The 15,836-nt window shown below is 41.7% G+C and overlaps 1 protein-coding gene across 4 annotated transcripts in view; it reads right to left on the bottom strand.

The window, feature by feature from the left end:
- Nucleotides 1-8,828: 8,828 nt before the first annotated feature.
- The window catches only part of LOC134397980 (glutathione S-transferase-like), a 41,358-nt gene continuing 34,350 nt past the window's right edge, over nucleotides 8,829-15,836 (bottom strand). For 3 of the 4 annotated variants that reach the window (XM_063125090.1, XM_063125091.1, XM_063125092.1), the window contains 6 exons: nucleotides 15,487-15,593; nucleotides 14,198-14,249; nucleotides 13,532-13,664; nucleotides 12,293-12,434; nucleotides 10,387-10,518; nucleotides 8,829-9,164 (listed from right to left, as the gene is read on the bottom strand). In XM_063125090.1, the coding sequence (XP_062981160.1) occupies nucleotides 9,048-9,164; nucleotides 10,387-10,518; nucleotides 12,293-12,434; nucleotides 13,532-13,664; nucleotides 14,198-14,249; nucleotides 15,487-15,573 (663 nt within the window). In that variant the 5' untranslated portion in view covers nucleotides 15,574-15,593 and the 3' untranslated portion in view covers nucleotides 8,829-9,047. Of the gene's footprint in view, nucleotides 9,165-10,386; nucleotides 10,519-12,292; nucleotides 12,435-13,531; nucleotides 13,665-14,197; nucleotides 14,250-15,486; nucleotides 15,612-15,836 lie in introns of all 4 variants that reach the window. The other variant, XM_063125093.1, reaches the window with a different exon arrangement.

Here is a 15,836-nt window from a genome sequence, read left to right as displayed (position 1 = left end):
GCCACGACAGGCAGAGCAGAATTCTCTTTCAACTGCTCCTTTGTTATTTGATATTCAGGGCTGCTTGTTTAAAACAAAAAACAAAAACACCCATACACCCCCATTTCATAATCATGAGGCATAAACAGATGTGGCACTTAGTATGTGGATAAAGTAGTAAACAAAGAAAAAATAAAAATGCATGAATATTTAGTCCCGTGGCTTTTGTTGTTTGTTGAGCAACAAGAGAGTGTTTCTTCCCCGGCCCTTCACCCAATTACCTCACAAAGGGCATGGCTAGACGAAAGGGGTTGAGGGGGGTGATCTCGTGATATGATGATCGTGACATTGTCCCCCCCTCATTCCCCTTGTCTACACACAGCGCGCGATGTCCTGGGAGGATTGAAAAAGAGCATACGAGCATGCCTGTGCAAAAGGTAGGGTTTTTTTAAATAAAAAAAAAATCCAGCTCCCCCTCCCCCAATGGGCGCGGAGCTCCTGAGGAGCTCCGCACCCCATGCTGGGTCACAGGTTCTCGTGAGTAACCCACGATGGCAGGCCACATATCCCGCAGTCTCAGGACGAGCCCAAGACTGCGGGGAAAACTGCGATTAAAGGGCTTGCTGATATCCTGGGTAAAGGATGCACAGAGGACCTCATCCCCTTCCACCACATCTATTCATTTGTTCACCAAGGTTAGGGTGGGTAGCAGTGCTGTGTTTCCTATCTGTTATTTATTTGCTTAGTATATGATTTCAGGTTGTGTTTGTGCGTTTGGTGGGGCTACTGTTTCAAAAAACACTGGGAAAAGTCTGTTCAGAGACTAAGAAAGAAAAGTTTTCCAGTATCCCAAGTTACTAAGTGTCCCGTTTTGCTTATCCCTCCCTCCAACTTTGGGTTTGGAGGATGCTTCATCAGGTGGTCACGAGTGGGAGTTGAATCTGCCTCTCAAAGCTTCAAAAAAAGGTACCCCCTCCCGCTTTTTTTACCCTATTTTTTTTTAAAAAAATATTAGCAAGCAAACTGCAGAACGAAAACTGCTGAAAAAAGGCACAAATGACCCCCACCCACGACTCTCTAAGCACATTCAGTTTCAAGGATGTAGCTTGAAAAACAAAAAAGTTATATGCTAATCTTTCCCACAATGCAATCCTATGTGGAAAATATCCCAAATGGCGGGCGGAACGCTCCGCGTAAAAGCGAATTATTCGCTTTCGGTCACTTCTCTTCAGCATGCTTCAGTAGCCACCCAATCCACTTCTCCTCCACCTGTAACAGAGGTGAATCAGGCCACTCCGCTATCGCTTCAAAGAACCAAAGAGAAGCGGAGCACAGCCCTACTTGCCAGCCACTCAGTGCCCGTCTGCTTGCTTTTGGCTTCAGAAATTCCTCTTTCTGCTTGCTTTCTCAGTTAGTTTCATCCTTCTTACATTCATTTTGGTCTTTTCAGATTCTACTCACCAAAATCCCTCTTTTCCTGTGTCTATACTGCAAGTGAGCGAAGTGCAGAGAATGGTGGAGAACCGAGTTATACAACCACTCTCTTTTTTCCCCCATCCCCATTTATACGACACTAAACAGCCTCTACAGTAACTGTCCTCTGAGCTCTGGAATGTTATTTCTGCTTGCTTTAATTTCTAAACTCCCCTATCATCTCCTTTCTCCCACCTCCACTGGAAGTAAGGGGTGATTGAATGACGTTCAGTGTGTATTCAACTGCATAAAAAATGCAAACGGGTGTGTTTGCTTAACTATCCCTTTTTCAAGCTATTCCCAAATGGCAGGGTAGATAAATAGCCTCACCATTACTTATTATTTTATTTATTACATTTATATACCACCCCATAGCTGAAGCTCTCTGGGTGGTTTACAAAACTTAAAAACAATGAACATAAAAAACAGATATACAAAATTTAAAAACCACCAAAAGTATAAAAGTTGTATTTTACTACTTACCTCAAGATCTGCTTCCAGTTCAAGAGTCTAGGCAAAGAGGACACTTTTTGGAAAGCTCAACTCCTGTGGCTGAGTAAATTAAACAGTTTTGTCTGACCAGCCAACAAATATCCGATCCCGCCTCTTCCCCTGAGCCTGGAATGGGGGGTGGGGGTGAGAGGAGGAGGTCTCTTCACTGTCAGTGGGCAAGACAGCCTGCTCAGATTCCGGATGTCTGGCCAGGCAACTCAGTTATAGAGCAAAAGCAGAGTGAATCTCATGGCACCTGGAATTACTACCTGATTTATTGTGGCACAATCTTTTGTAGGCTTGTGCCCAATCCTTCAGAAGTGTTTTGTGTTATCCTCAGTTGACAAGTAGATGGATAGAGTCCGGTACACAGAATTACATGCACACATACATTGTAGGGATGCCAGGTACCTACTTTATAAAGAACTGTCGGAGAAGAAGCGTCCTCTATCTGAACGGTGTCCTCTGTTTGAAAAGCTGTGCAGTCCAAATTGGGGTGAAAGACAAAGCACCTTAGGACAGGAGAACAGCGGCCTCAATGTTACGCATCAACAGTATCTGGACAGCAGACTCAGCAGGCACACAGGATCGATTTAAATTACAGGCATTATGTCTAAATTTACATATATCCATATGTTTGCATATGCAAGATTTATGTGAAACAGCATCCCCTTTTTTGGGTGATGTGTAACTGACTAACCTATATACATGGGTACAGAGAGAAAAAATGTAAGAAATGTGCCAGAAGCCATGAAGTGCGGTTTGCGTTTGGCACAGACTGTACCTCTCGTATTTATTGGAGCACCAAACAGTAAGTCTTAGCCTCAGCTCTGCTTCCCTACCCTGATAAGTTGTTTCATTTGAAGTACAAAAAGAGCCGAGAATTAAAACCTTTAATTAACTATGCAAGAATCACATACTGAACCCGAAGTAGTTCAGTAAAAGATTTTAAAAGATCAACAAACAAACATCCTGTTTTGAAGCTTTCTGTGCAGTGGTTTTATCAGAGTTTTTGTCCTGACTTGGCAAGATCCAGTGGAGCTGTTTGGAAAACAAATGCAAGCAGCAAGTCTGAAACGGTTGCAACTCTGGATGCTCAGGGCTGAACATCTGAGCCAAACACCTGGGAACAGTTTATTGAAAGCCTTCATAATCCCAATCCATAAAAAAGGTCGTAAAGATGACCCATTTAACTACCAGCTTATTAATCTGCTATCGATAGTAGGGAAGGTCTATTCTAGATATTTAGGTTTTAGACTTAAGGCATGGATCAGTGAGCATGATCTACTGGGTGAAGAGCAGATTGGTTTTAAATCTGACCATTCTAGCCTTGATCACTCTTTGGCCCTGGCTCATCTGGCTTATAGATACTCTGTCCCTAAAGGTGGCAAACTTTTTGCAGCCTTCATCGACTTAAAATCTGTGTTTGATTCTATATCCCGCCCACGTCTCTGGAACAAACTGGAACAGTTTTTTGTTGACAAAAGACTCCTATTTTTGAACCAATCCCTTTATTACAACACCTCTGCTCAGGTCTGTTGCAGCCCACAAGGTCATTTTACAAAGGAGATTGCTGCATCCTGCATGGTCAGACAAGGCTGTGTGCTCACTCCTATTCTGTTTAACAACATGTACCTGGTAGACCTCCCCAAATTATTGGAGCCAAGGCAGAGTACACCAAACTTTTTCTTCTTTTGTTTGCAGACAATGCTGTTCTGATTTCCCAGACTAGGGTGGGCCTTAAGAGACTGCTGTGTGGCTTTGCCGACTATTGTACAGAAAACCTTTTAATAAACAATTATACAAAATCTTAAGTTTTTCCCAACGTAAGGCCAAATTTTCCTAGTTAATGGGGAATTCCAGGATTGAGCAAGTGGGCTCCTATAAATATCTGGCCATATGGTTTCATGAAACTGTCTCTTTGGAAGTGTAGTGGAAGCATACTAAGAGTAAAGCTGGACAACATGTAGGTGCAATAACTCACTTCTCTTTTACAAGGGGTGGGAAATTCCTCCCAGCAGCTGTCCAGGTCTTCAAGGCCAAAATCATCCTGAAGATTCTTTACGGAACGCCAGTCTGGTTCCTGTATTCCAAATGCTCCTTTGAGGTCATTCAGACATTTTTCCTTAGGGTGTTATTTGGCATTCCCAAGTGTGTCTCTGGAGCTATTCTAAAGTTAGAGGCTGGACTGAATTCTGTAAATTGCCTGGCTTAGATCCATATTATCCACTTCTGGCTTTGCTGCAAATTAGTACTTCCAACAAATTCCCTGATATCCAAGATCTTGTCATTTTGAATCTCCCTGGTCAAAGGCCGTGACAAGCAAAATAAACTCAGCAGGGATCTCATCCACTATGTTACTATCGAGGGGTCTAGCAAGTGCCAAATCAACTGTGAAACGGAAGCTGCTCGATACTGTTATGCAAGGCCTTCAGAGTGCTGCTCAGGGTCCATTCTCCCCCCAGTCCTTAGGCTTACCAGTCTCCTTTTGCAAAGATGGGATGCCCTACCTGAGCTGCTTAATAATTCCCAAATGCAGGAGAGCATTCTCATTAGCTAGACCTAACGTTTGTCCTCCTAAACTTTTAGATGGCAGATATAATGAAATCCCACTGCTCAACAGATGCTGTAATAATATCAAGGTGGAAACCATATCATGTGTTACTGTTCTGTAGATTTTATTAAAGGGCCACGAACGATTTTCTGGACCCCATTTTACAATCTGCTCACCCTACTGAATCCCTAATGCCTGTATTACTTCGGAACTCAGATCAATCACCAAGCAAGTGGCCAAAGTTTTGAACTTGGCCATTTCTATTCAATCCTCCATGACCGCATGTCTTTTTAATAGGTAAATGTATGCACAGTCCTTTTGTACATAACTTTTTTTTGTATTAATACTTTTATTAATTTTCCACATAAGCAGAACACATAAGGAAAAGTAAAACAACAATACAAACTATACAAACTACATCACAACATAAACAACTACTAAAATAGTCACAAATACATAAGGCTATATTCCATTTAAAGCGATCTTCATATCAGACGGCAAGTATCATATTTCTAGTTTACCAGATCCGGATTTCATAAGAGCAAGCAAGTATATTTATCAAATGCAAGAATACAAGGTATATATAAAATCCACATACAAATAAGTCATCCTTTTGTAGTTCTTTTATATATTCAATAAAAGGTTTCCAGTCCATTACATATGAAGCTATTGTTCTTTCTTTTACTAATGCTGTTAATTTTGCCATCTCCGCCAATTCCAACACCTTGAGGAGCCATTCTTCCGTTGAAGGTACTTGTTTCCCCCCCCCCCCCAATATTGCACATATAGCAATCTTGCCACCGTTGTCATATATTGGATTAACAGCCTTCCATCCTCTTGAGGTCGGTAAAATGAGTACCCGCTTAGCTGGGGGAAAGGTAATAACGACCGGGGAAGGCAACGGCAAACCACCCCGCTATAAGGCCTGCCAAGAAAACGTCAGCGAAATCTGGCATCGCTCCAAGAGTCAGTAATGACTCAGTGCTTGCACGAGAGGTTCCTTTCCTTTCCTCTTTTAATTGATCATCCATCAGTCCAAGCAAAACCACTTCTGGTTTCATTTCTACATTTACTTTTATTTATTTATTTTGCATTAATGCATGTATTTTAACCCAGTATGCCTTTTCCCTTTTACAAGACCACCACATGTGGTAAGATGTTCCTTCTTGCTCTTCACACTTCCAACAGTCCCCCAAACAACCACTATAATTTTTGCTAACTTTGAGGGGGACATATACCATCTATACATCATCTTATAAAAGTTCTCCTTTAATCTGGTACTTAGTGTATACTTTAAACCTTTTGTCCACATGTTTTTCCATAGTTCTATTGGGATTTTATGCCCCACATTGTTTTCCCATCTGACCATACAGTCCATCACTTGTTCTTTCTCTCCCTCTAACTTTAACAATAGTTTATATACTTTGGCAATAAGATGTTCTTCATTAGTACATAATACCTCTTCAAACAATGACATTGAGCCCTCGAATCCTCCCGCTCTTACATCGCTCTTAAACTTCTCCTGAATCTGTAAATACGAGAAACATTGACATACGTGTCCCTCTTTTAGCAACCCTTCTCTCGTTTTTAGCTTACACTCTCCTTGGGGTGTCTCCAAGACATCCCTGTATTTTAACCATTTATGTCCACTCAACAATTCTCTTCTATAGAAAGCTTCTTTGGCTGACACCCACATTGGAGTCTTCTGACATAATCTCAATTTATATTTCTTCCATACATTCAAAATTGTGCGTCTTACAAAGTGAATATTAAAATCCACATTGACCTTAGCTTTCTCATACCAGAGATATCCAAATCTTATATCGTGCCCCCCCCAGCTCTAACAATCTTCTGTTCTCCAGCACTACCCATTCTTTCTTTCATCCACACCAAGCAACAGGCATAGAAATACAGTTTCAGATCGGGAAGTCCCAGACCAACTCTTTCTTTGGCATTTACTAATACTTTAATTTTTACTCTTGGTTTTTTACCTTGCCAAATAAATCTAGAGATATCTCTATGCCATTGCTTAAATGATGGATCCCCTTTTATGATAGGCACCATCTGGATCAAAAATAACATTCTCAGCAATACATTCATTTTTATCGTGACAATTCTTCCCAACAGGGATAGTCTCACTTTCTCCCATTTAGCTAGGTCATCTTTAACTTCATTCCACATTTTCACATAATATTAGCATGTAACATACAATTCATGTTTGTCAGCACAACTCCCAAATATTTTACTTTTTTCTCAATTTTAAAGTCCATCTTCTCAATCATCTTTCTTTGTTCTTGTAATTTCATATTCTTGGTTAATATTTTAGTTTTCTGTTTGTTGACCCTAAAGCTTGCTACTACACCAAACTCTTTCAGCTTACTCATCAGGGTCTCAGTTCCCTTTAGAGGGTCCTCCAATATAAAAACCAAGTCATCTGCAAAGGCCCTCAATTTGTATATCTCTTTTTAAATCTTCACTCCACCAATTCATTTGTCTTGTCTTATATCCCGATTCAAGATCTCTAACACCAAGATAAATAACAGAGGAGACAGAGGACAGCCCTGCCTTGTCCCTCTTTGTATATCACATATACTGGTAAGATCTCCATTAACATTAATTTGCGCTCTCTGTAAGGTATAAATTGACTTCACCCATTTAATGAAATTCTCTCCACAATCCACTTGTTCTAAAACCTTAAACATGAAGTCCCAATTCAAATTATCAAAGTCTTTCTCTGCATCTAGAAATATCAGTGCAGCTTGTCTTTCAAGGGTGCTTTTCAAAATATTCTTATTACATTCAGCACTGTTCTAACATTATCTCTCAAATGTCTTTTCGGTAGAAAACCACTTTGATCTTCATGAATATAATCTTGTAAAATCTTTTTAATCCTTTCTGCCAAAATTGCTGCAAATAGTTTATAGTTATTGTTAAGCAGCGAAATTGGCCTATAATTTTTAGTCATCGTTGTATCCTGTCCTTCTTTTAGTATCAGCGTTATATATGCTGTATGCCAAGAATCCTGTATCTTTCCACTCGTCAGTATAGAATTCATTGTAGCTTGTAACGGCTGCAACAGTTCTTCTTTGCACTTCTTATAGTGATCTTCTGGACCCCATTTTACAATCTGTTCACCCTACTGAATCCCTAATGCCCGTATTACTTCAGAACTCAGACAAGTCAATCGCCAAGCAAGTGGCCAAATTTTTGAACTTGGCCATTGTAGATCCTCCATGACTGCATGTCTTTTTAATAGGTAAATGTATGCTCAGTCGTTTTGTACATAACTTTTGATGTGCTGGAATGGTCTATCAGCTGCAATAACAGCGGCCAGATTGATAACAGGGACCAATAGGTTAGAACATGTAAGACCTGTATGTTTCCAAGCTCAATTCAAGGTGCAGGTTTTAACCTATAAAGGCTTACACAGCTTGGGACCATAATACCTGATGGAACGCCTCTCCTGACATGAACTTCCCTGTATACTATGCTCAACTTCTAAGGTCCTCCTCCGGGTGCCTACCCCGAGGGAAGCTCAGTGAATGGCAATAAGGGCGAGGGCCTTTTCAGTGGTGGCCCCTCAATTATGGAAGGATCTCCCTGACGAGGCTCGCCTGGGGCTAACATTGTTATCTTGTCAGCGCCAGGTCAAGACTTCTCTTCTCCCTGGCATTTAATAGGATATGCAGAGTTTTTAACTGACCCCAGAATAGCTGTTTTAAATGGATACTGTCTGTTTTTGTTTGTATTTTATGCTTTCTATAGTTTAAAATTTTGCATATTTGTTTTTAATGTTCAGTTTTCAACTTTTGTAAACCGCCCAGACAGCTTGGGCTATGGGGCAGTATATAAATGATAATGACCATCATCATCATCATCATCGCCTCAGACACCTGAATACAGTTTATATATGACTGTCAGTGTCAACTGTGTTTGACACTTCAAGCATCTGTTGAAGTTGGATTGAGGAGTCCATGCAAATGTATTCCGCAGTACATCTGTTAGCCTTTAAGCAGGTCTGGCTGCAGGTTTGTGTGAGCCCTTGGGCAAGACACCCTCAATGGTCCCCCTCCCTCAATGACTCTACCTACTCATCACCATTGTCACCAGCTGCTCCTGCTACTCCTTTTTCACACCATTGCTACCACTTGCTTGAAAGGCAGCATGTTAGTGAGTAAGTATGCTAAAAGGCTTGATTTTACTTTCCTGTAGACCAGTGGGACCACCACCTTCATGCATGTCACCATCCGGAAGTAGTGTTTCTCAATATGGTCATGGAAGGTCAGACATGGTATAGACAAGCCAAATAAATATTGAACAAAAACACAAACACTGTAGAAAGTTTTATTTCATTTAAGTCTGGTGGCACACAATATTGTCACAATTTCCTTGTCAGAAACCTCGTCATTTGGCTTCCCATTGTGGTTACGTGGATTTACTTTGGAACTTGTGCCTGCATGGTTATTGTGGCCCCTTACAAGAATTTAAAATAAAAGCCCCCTTTGCTTCTAGCTACAATAATGCATTAGCCATGATCCTCAGCCACAATTCAATAGAAAATCTTGATTGCTTCTTCTACAGTTTGCTCATCGGGTAGTTTTCTCTGACTGCCAGGCTGCAGAAATTTTTGAATTGTAGGGATGTTGCTTATTCTGGTTTTAAATGCCTAAAAGGAGAGATGAAAAAATATTTTAACAGGAACAGAGCACTCTTAGAGCAAGGAAAGATGGCACCCCTGAATACTGACTTGTCATCTGAACAATGCAAGGATATTACAACAATCAATATTTATTTATTTACAACATGTATATACCACTCAATTATCTAACACAGATTCCAGAGCAGTGAACATAGATCTAAACAGTAAAAGAAAGAAGATTAAAAAAAGGAAAATAAAATTATTCAATTTTAAAACAAAGGAGCCAGAAAAACAGTGGCTAGTCTGTTGGGGAAGGCTTCTTGAAACAAAGATGTTTTCAGGAGGCACTGGAAGCAGCCTGGTGTTGGTGCCTGCCTGATCTCCAGGGGCAGAGAGCTCCACAGAAAAGGGGCCACTACATTAAAGGCTCTTCTCCTGGTGGATTCCAATCAGGCCACAGGTCCACGTGGAACCACCAGCAGCATGCTCTCCAATGACCTTAATGATAGGGGTTGGTAAGGGAGAAGGCGCTCCCTTAGGTACTCTGGCCCAAAGTTGTTTAGGGCTTTGTACACTATTACCAAAACCTTAAACTTGACGCAGTAGTCAATAGGAAGCCAGTGCAATTCAATCAGCAGTAATCTGGGCATAGATAATGGTGTGATATCCAGACTTAGGGAAGTATCCAACAGTGTCCTTCCACAAACTCATATGGCACTAGGAGAGCTCCATGGAATCTTGCTCATTATGCTTGCACAATATGTTGTGCAAATAGTTGCACAGCTGCTTACACAATAGGTTGCGCAACCATAATGTGAAACTAGTTGAACAACAAGTTGCAGAAGCATAATGCACAACTAGTTGTGGAACCACCTAAGCAAACATAAGTTTAGTTGGACTCTTCTCCTGTGCATTGTTTCCCCTTGCAGAATGTCATTTGCACTAGCTGACACACCTGGATACTGCCTGCAAGATAATGGATTTAGAAGGTGATGCACAATCTCTTGAACAATGTCACATGTCTCCCACTGAATTTTGGTGGCAAACTGCCAATTCCTTTGCCTCCACCATGCCTCCAAATTCAATAGAGCAGCGGGGGAGACCACACAAGAGGACAGGGGGGCACATGCAGCCCCCATGTTGCCCACTCCTGATCTAGCAGCTAACAAGAACTTGTTGTATCCAGTGAGCTTTACCACCACTGTGCTGTCTTTTCACATTGAAAGATTTGACAAAAGTAGTTGCTTACCTTTAAAAGAGGGAATTGAGAGAGAATATCAGCCTTCAGCTCTTCCATCATTAGAATGGTTTCAAGCCATTGAACATCTGCTCTGCTGAGCTGGTTTCCAACCAAAAAGTCTTGTCCATGATCTTTGAGGATCTAGAAAACAGATCATACCAAATTGAGGACTTCCAGAAATCAACCACCTGAAGAATAGTGCAGCCTCACATGGAAAGGATGTTTATTTGAGCTGACATAACATGAGTTTGAAAAGCTACTTCTCCATTTCAGACACAATGAAAATGCAACACTATGCCAAGGGACAGGGACAGAAATGGAAAGAGCATGGATCGAAATTGCACAGGGATCTCCCCTAAGGAGTGCAGACTCCCTGGTGCAGATGTTCAGCAGGCACAATCAGGGCTGGAATCAAGAGTAGTCATGGTGGTGCACCTACTGGGAGTCCACCCACTAGCAGGGACCACTGGCAAGAACCCCCCGGAGTTGCTCCTCCTCTGTTTATCTGCCTCTCACTCTGGCCAAGCAACAGTGTTGGTAAGGAGAAGGAACAACAGATGCCACCGCCTAATTGCAAGTGGGAGCAATGATGAGAAAGAAGATGAGGAACAATTGCAGCTATTGATGATGGCAGGGAGAAAATGGGCTCACTGAGGGAGGGGACCAAAGACCCACTAAACCCCAGAACCGGTACTGGGAAGAGTGGCAGAGCTGGCCAAAGGGCTAATCCTCGCTTTCCTCTTCATGTGATGGTAATCTCAAATGGGGTGTGGGTGTGTGTGTATGTTGTGTACTGCAATTGTGCCTTTCAAAGATTAGACTTGGATCAAACAGATACTAGAATGGGTTTACTGAAAATCATATGTGAAAAGGTCTAAATATTAATTCATTGAATATTGCAACAGTAAGCAAGGAGGCCAATGTTTTCCTTGTTCACAGTATTTTGTAGCGACTGTTCTTGCTGATATTGTAGCCTTTCACGATAAGAAAGAAACCCACTAGAACAAAATGCATAGTACCGAAGGCCAGTCAGGTAATTTTGGCATCTTGGGTAGTAAATCCCACAAGCACCTCTCCCCGATCCTGGCAGCAAAACTACAACACTAAAATCAGCTTCCTCTTGCGGTGGGCATTTCTGCTGTGGTTCTGCATTGCGAAAGTGTAAACACGCCAGTGGAGAAAAACAGCAGAATGACTCTTCCTCCAAGGAGGGTTCCCATTGCTTCTCTGCATGCTTGGCTCGCTCATCTTCTATCTATTAGGAAGGGATGCTGAGATCTGGGGGGAATCCGCACATCGTTCTGAGATCGCTTCTAAGCGACCCCAATGCATGAAAGCGAGCATGTAACTTGCCTTTTGAAGAGCCAACGAAGAGACGTCCTTCCCGCCGCTGCTGCAGCCACCCAACTCCCTCCTCGCCGGCTGGGACGGAGAGCTCGGGGGAAGAAGGCGGGGTAGAGAGCTTCTTCTGCTCTCAACCCCACCTTCTTCAGCTGAGCTCTCCTTGCCGGTCGGCGAGGAGGTCTGCGGGTGGCGGCGGCGGTGGCGGGAAGGACGTCTCTTCGTCGGCTCTTCAAAAGGCAAGTTACATGCTCGCTTTCACGCCGCACTGGGGTCGCTTAGAAGCGATCTCAGAACGACGTGCGGATTCCCCCCAGGGCCTCTTGAGGAAACCTTACAGGTGTCATTCCCATTCCAACACACAGCTGAAAAGGGTTTCATTTGAGTTTACCGTTTCGCTTTTATTTCAGCAAAAGGTGTCCTCTAGCTATCAGACCTTAAGAAAGCAGTGGAATAAGGAAATGATTTCTGATGGATCAAAGAGTAATACCCACAGTTACCAATTGCCAACATTAGTTGAGCATAGGGACCTCTTCTCTAATCCGTACGTGGAGTTCCGCCTTTGCTCTCATACCTTTTCAAAGACAGGGAAATATCTGGTTGTGGCTTTTTCCAGGATTGTTGCCAACTCCTTCTCCTTTGTGTCAGCTGGCTTCAAGGGCAGCATCATGATCATTTCATTCAGATCCATTGCACCTTCGCAGTACATATCGATGCTGAAAAGAAGAGGATGGTCTCATGACTCTGAAGAGCTTTTATCATGTAGCATGCTCTGTTAAATTAGCAAATGCACAGAAGCTCATTCGTTCTTCCATTATGGAAATATACCTTCCACTCAATTATTTTGATCTGACTACATTGATCTAACCAAACAAAAATAATCATAACCTGAGTGAAAAACGGTTTCTTTCATTTTCACAATTAAATGCGACATTTTTCCTGTTCTAAAAAGCTCACGAGGTGCTGGCTAGGCACAGAAGCAAAACTGTTTAAAACAGTGGGGGGAAAGAGCCAAGCTATGAAACGATCTGTTTCTTTAATCTTTAATGATTTCTTTGAGCTTCTTTACACATTTCTTTGAGCTTCTTTCGGAAGTACATCCTTCATCAGTTGCTATATGGAAACCAAGTATAACCAAGAGTAGATCACCAGGGGATAAGGAAAAATAAAACAATTGGGAAGGGGGAATTGCACTGTGGTGTCACAGGCATCATAGGATAAATATGCTATCATGTGTGACACCCCTGCAGAAAAGCAGGTACAATAATCCTAACACTGGGAAAAGTCCATTTTTCTTGGAAAGAACCATTTCTCCCATAATAGAGGTGCTTCCTGAGAGGACATCATTTGACCAACTTCCGGAAGCAGCACATGGGCACAGAAGGTCCTTATTTCTGTGGACAGACATGCAACAAAAATGAACTACATTGAGTTCAATGGGGCTTACTCCCAGGTAAATGTGTATAAAAGTGCAGCCTTATTTGCTATGGCTTCTTTTCAATGAAGAGTAACCTCCGAAGGGAAAAAAAATAAGAAAGTGTATTCTTGTAATATGAGAGGCAAAAGAAAACCTTGGGAAAGGGGCATTAATCTTCTGGGATCCAGATCATAAACCACATTTATATCTAAAGAACCAGTCTCCATGTAGTCTACTGTGACTGAGTAAATATTGCTCCACCCTGCACCCTTTTGTCCTAGCTGGCGGTGAGCTGAAATATGCTGACTCAGAGCAAACTGCAGATTTCGTCTCCTATCATGTACAGCAAACAGCAGTATGCATTTAGTCACTAGAATGTTAGAAATGTTACTGTACAATGCTCTCTGCTTGGGGTCCTTCCCACAGAGATTATGTTTTGCTGCGATGTAGTTGAGAATAGCTCGGCTCTGCACCATCTTCATCCCATCAATCTCCACCATGGGCACTTGCTGAAAGAGCAGGCATCCATCTGGTGAAAGGAAGAGGACAAATCAATTTGTTTATTTTCCCATATTCCATCCCATATCCCATATTCCATGACAGGGAATTTCAGGAACCGTGCACAAGTCATGCTTTGAATTTGAATCCTTTCTTTTACACTTTGGTTTTAAGTTTTCCCCAAAATCAAAAGACAAGGGGCATTTTTGCAGAATAGTAATACATGTCTACAGTGAATACACAGGGGGAGAAATAAATTTTCTATGTTACTTAAAGTTTACATTTTAAACTACATCTGCTTCACAGCTAAAAACAAAAACAACCCTTGCCCTAGGAAACACAGAGATGAGTGTGACGTATTTAAGGATTTTGTGTACAACTGGGAACTTGTTCCCTCTTTCAAAGCATATAAAATAATCACATGACAACTGTGCATTCATAGAAGAACCAAGAAAGAATGAATAAAATTCTGAATCATGTATATATATATATATATATATATATATATATATATATTCACAATTCCTAAAACAGACACCTGAAACATTCAAGGGTCATACTCACCCTTCTTTAACTTTTCTAGGTCTTCCTTTGATTGAATGAGTTGTTCTTCAAACTAGCAAACAAGAGAGACAAAATAGTTCAAGGATCTTTTGAGGAAAAAAGATGAAAAGCTGCTAATTAATCTTCTCACCAATACACCACAATGTCTCTCATGAAATAACTAGCAAATTGCTACCGTTTCGTAACAGCCAAAAATAGCTGCCTTTGGTAGCCCCCTTAATCTTACTCAGCCCTCTTACCCAGCCCTTGAAGCAGAGGTGTAACAAAAACTGGACAAACTGGTGTGAAATTATAACCTTCCTCTCCAAACATGAGATATTAGAATTATCTATAGATCAAAATACGCCACTGTCCGAAAAGGATTCTCAGGTAAATATGATTGATTAACCGGTTCTGGATGGGGTTGCACTCCCTCTGAAGGAGCAGGTTCGTAGCTTGGGGGTTCTCCTAGAACCATCTTTGTCACTTGAGGCACAGGTGGCCTCGGTGAAACGGAGTGCTTTCTACCAACTTCGGTTGGTGGCCCAGCTATGCCCCCTATCTGGACAGGGATAACCTAGCTTCAGTTGTCCATACTTTGGTAACTTCCAAATTAGATTACTGCAATGCCCTCTACATGGGGCAGCCTTTGAAGACGGTCCGGAAACTGCAGCTTGTGCAAAATGCGGTGGCCAGATTGATAGCTGGAACAGGGAGATTTGAGCATATAACACCGATTCTGGCCCACTTGCATTGGCTGCCTATACATTTCCAAGCCTAATTCAAGGTGCTGGTTTTAACCTATAAAGCCTTACACGGCTTGGGACCACAATACCTGATGGAACGCCTCTCCCGACATGAACCTACCCATACACTGCGCTCAACATCTAAGGTCCTCCTCCGAGTGCCTACTCCGAGGGAAGCTCGGAGGATGGCAACAAGGGAGAGGGCCTTCTCAGTGGTTGCCCCCCGACTGTGGAATGATCTTCCCGATAAGGCTCGCCTGGCGCCAACGTTGTTATCTTTTCGGTGCCAGGTCAAGACCTTCCTCTTCTCCCAGGCATTTCAACAGCATTTAACAACGTTACTTTTGTTTTAAATGGACCCCAGAATTGTTGTTTTAAATGGATACTGTTGTTGTTTTTATACTGTTTTTATGTTTTTTAAAAAAAATTGTATACTTTTAATGTTTACTATTTTTAATTGTTGTAAACCGCCCAGAGAGCTTCGGCTGCGGGGCGGTATATAAATGTAATAAAATAATAAATAAATAAATAAATAAATTGATTAGAAATTGTTTGAAGACAAACCTCAACCCCAGCTGCAGCTAAAAGCCACCTTATGGTTTCCATTCGGGCTCTTCCATTGTAGTAGTGAAGCTTTGGTTTCCCAGCCATGTTTCCAAGTGCTTAAATTCCTTTTATGATAAAAAGAAGTCATTTTTCAGAGACACAAGGTGCAGAAAAGCCACGACAGGCAGAGCTGGACTCTCTTTCAAACCTCTCCTTTGTTATTTGATATTCAGGGCTGCTTGTTTAAAACAAAAAACAAAAACACCCATACACCCCCATTTCATAATCATGAGGCATAAACAGATGTGGCACTTAGTATGTGGATATAGTAGTAAACAAAGTAAAAGTAAAAATGCATGAATATTTAG

This window comes from Elgaria multicarinata, chromosome 4 (genome assembly GCF_023053635.1).
Source record: "Elgaria multicarinata webbii isolate HBS135686 ecotype San Diego chromosome 4, rElgMul1.1.pri, whole genome shotgun sequence".
Lineage (NCBI taxonomy): Eukaryota > Metazoa > Chordata > Lepidosauria > Squamata > Anguidae > Elgaria > Elgaria multicarinata.
Note: the sequence above shows the minus strand (reverse complement) of the source record. Positions and strands in the feature narration are given on the sequence as shown.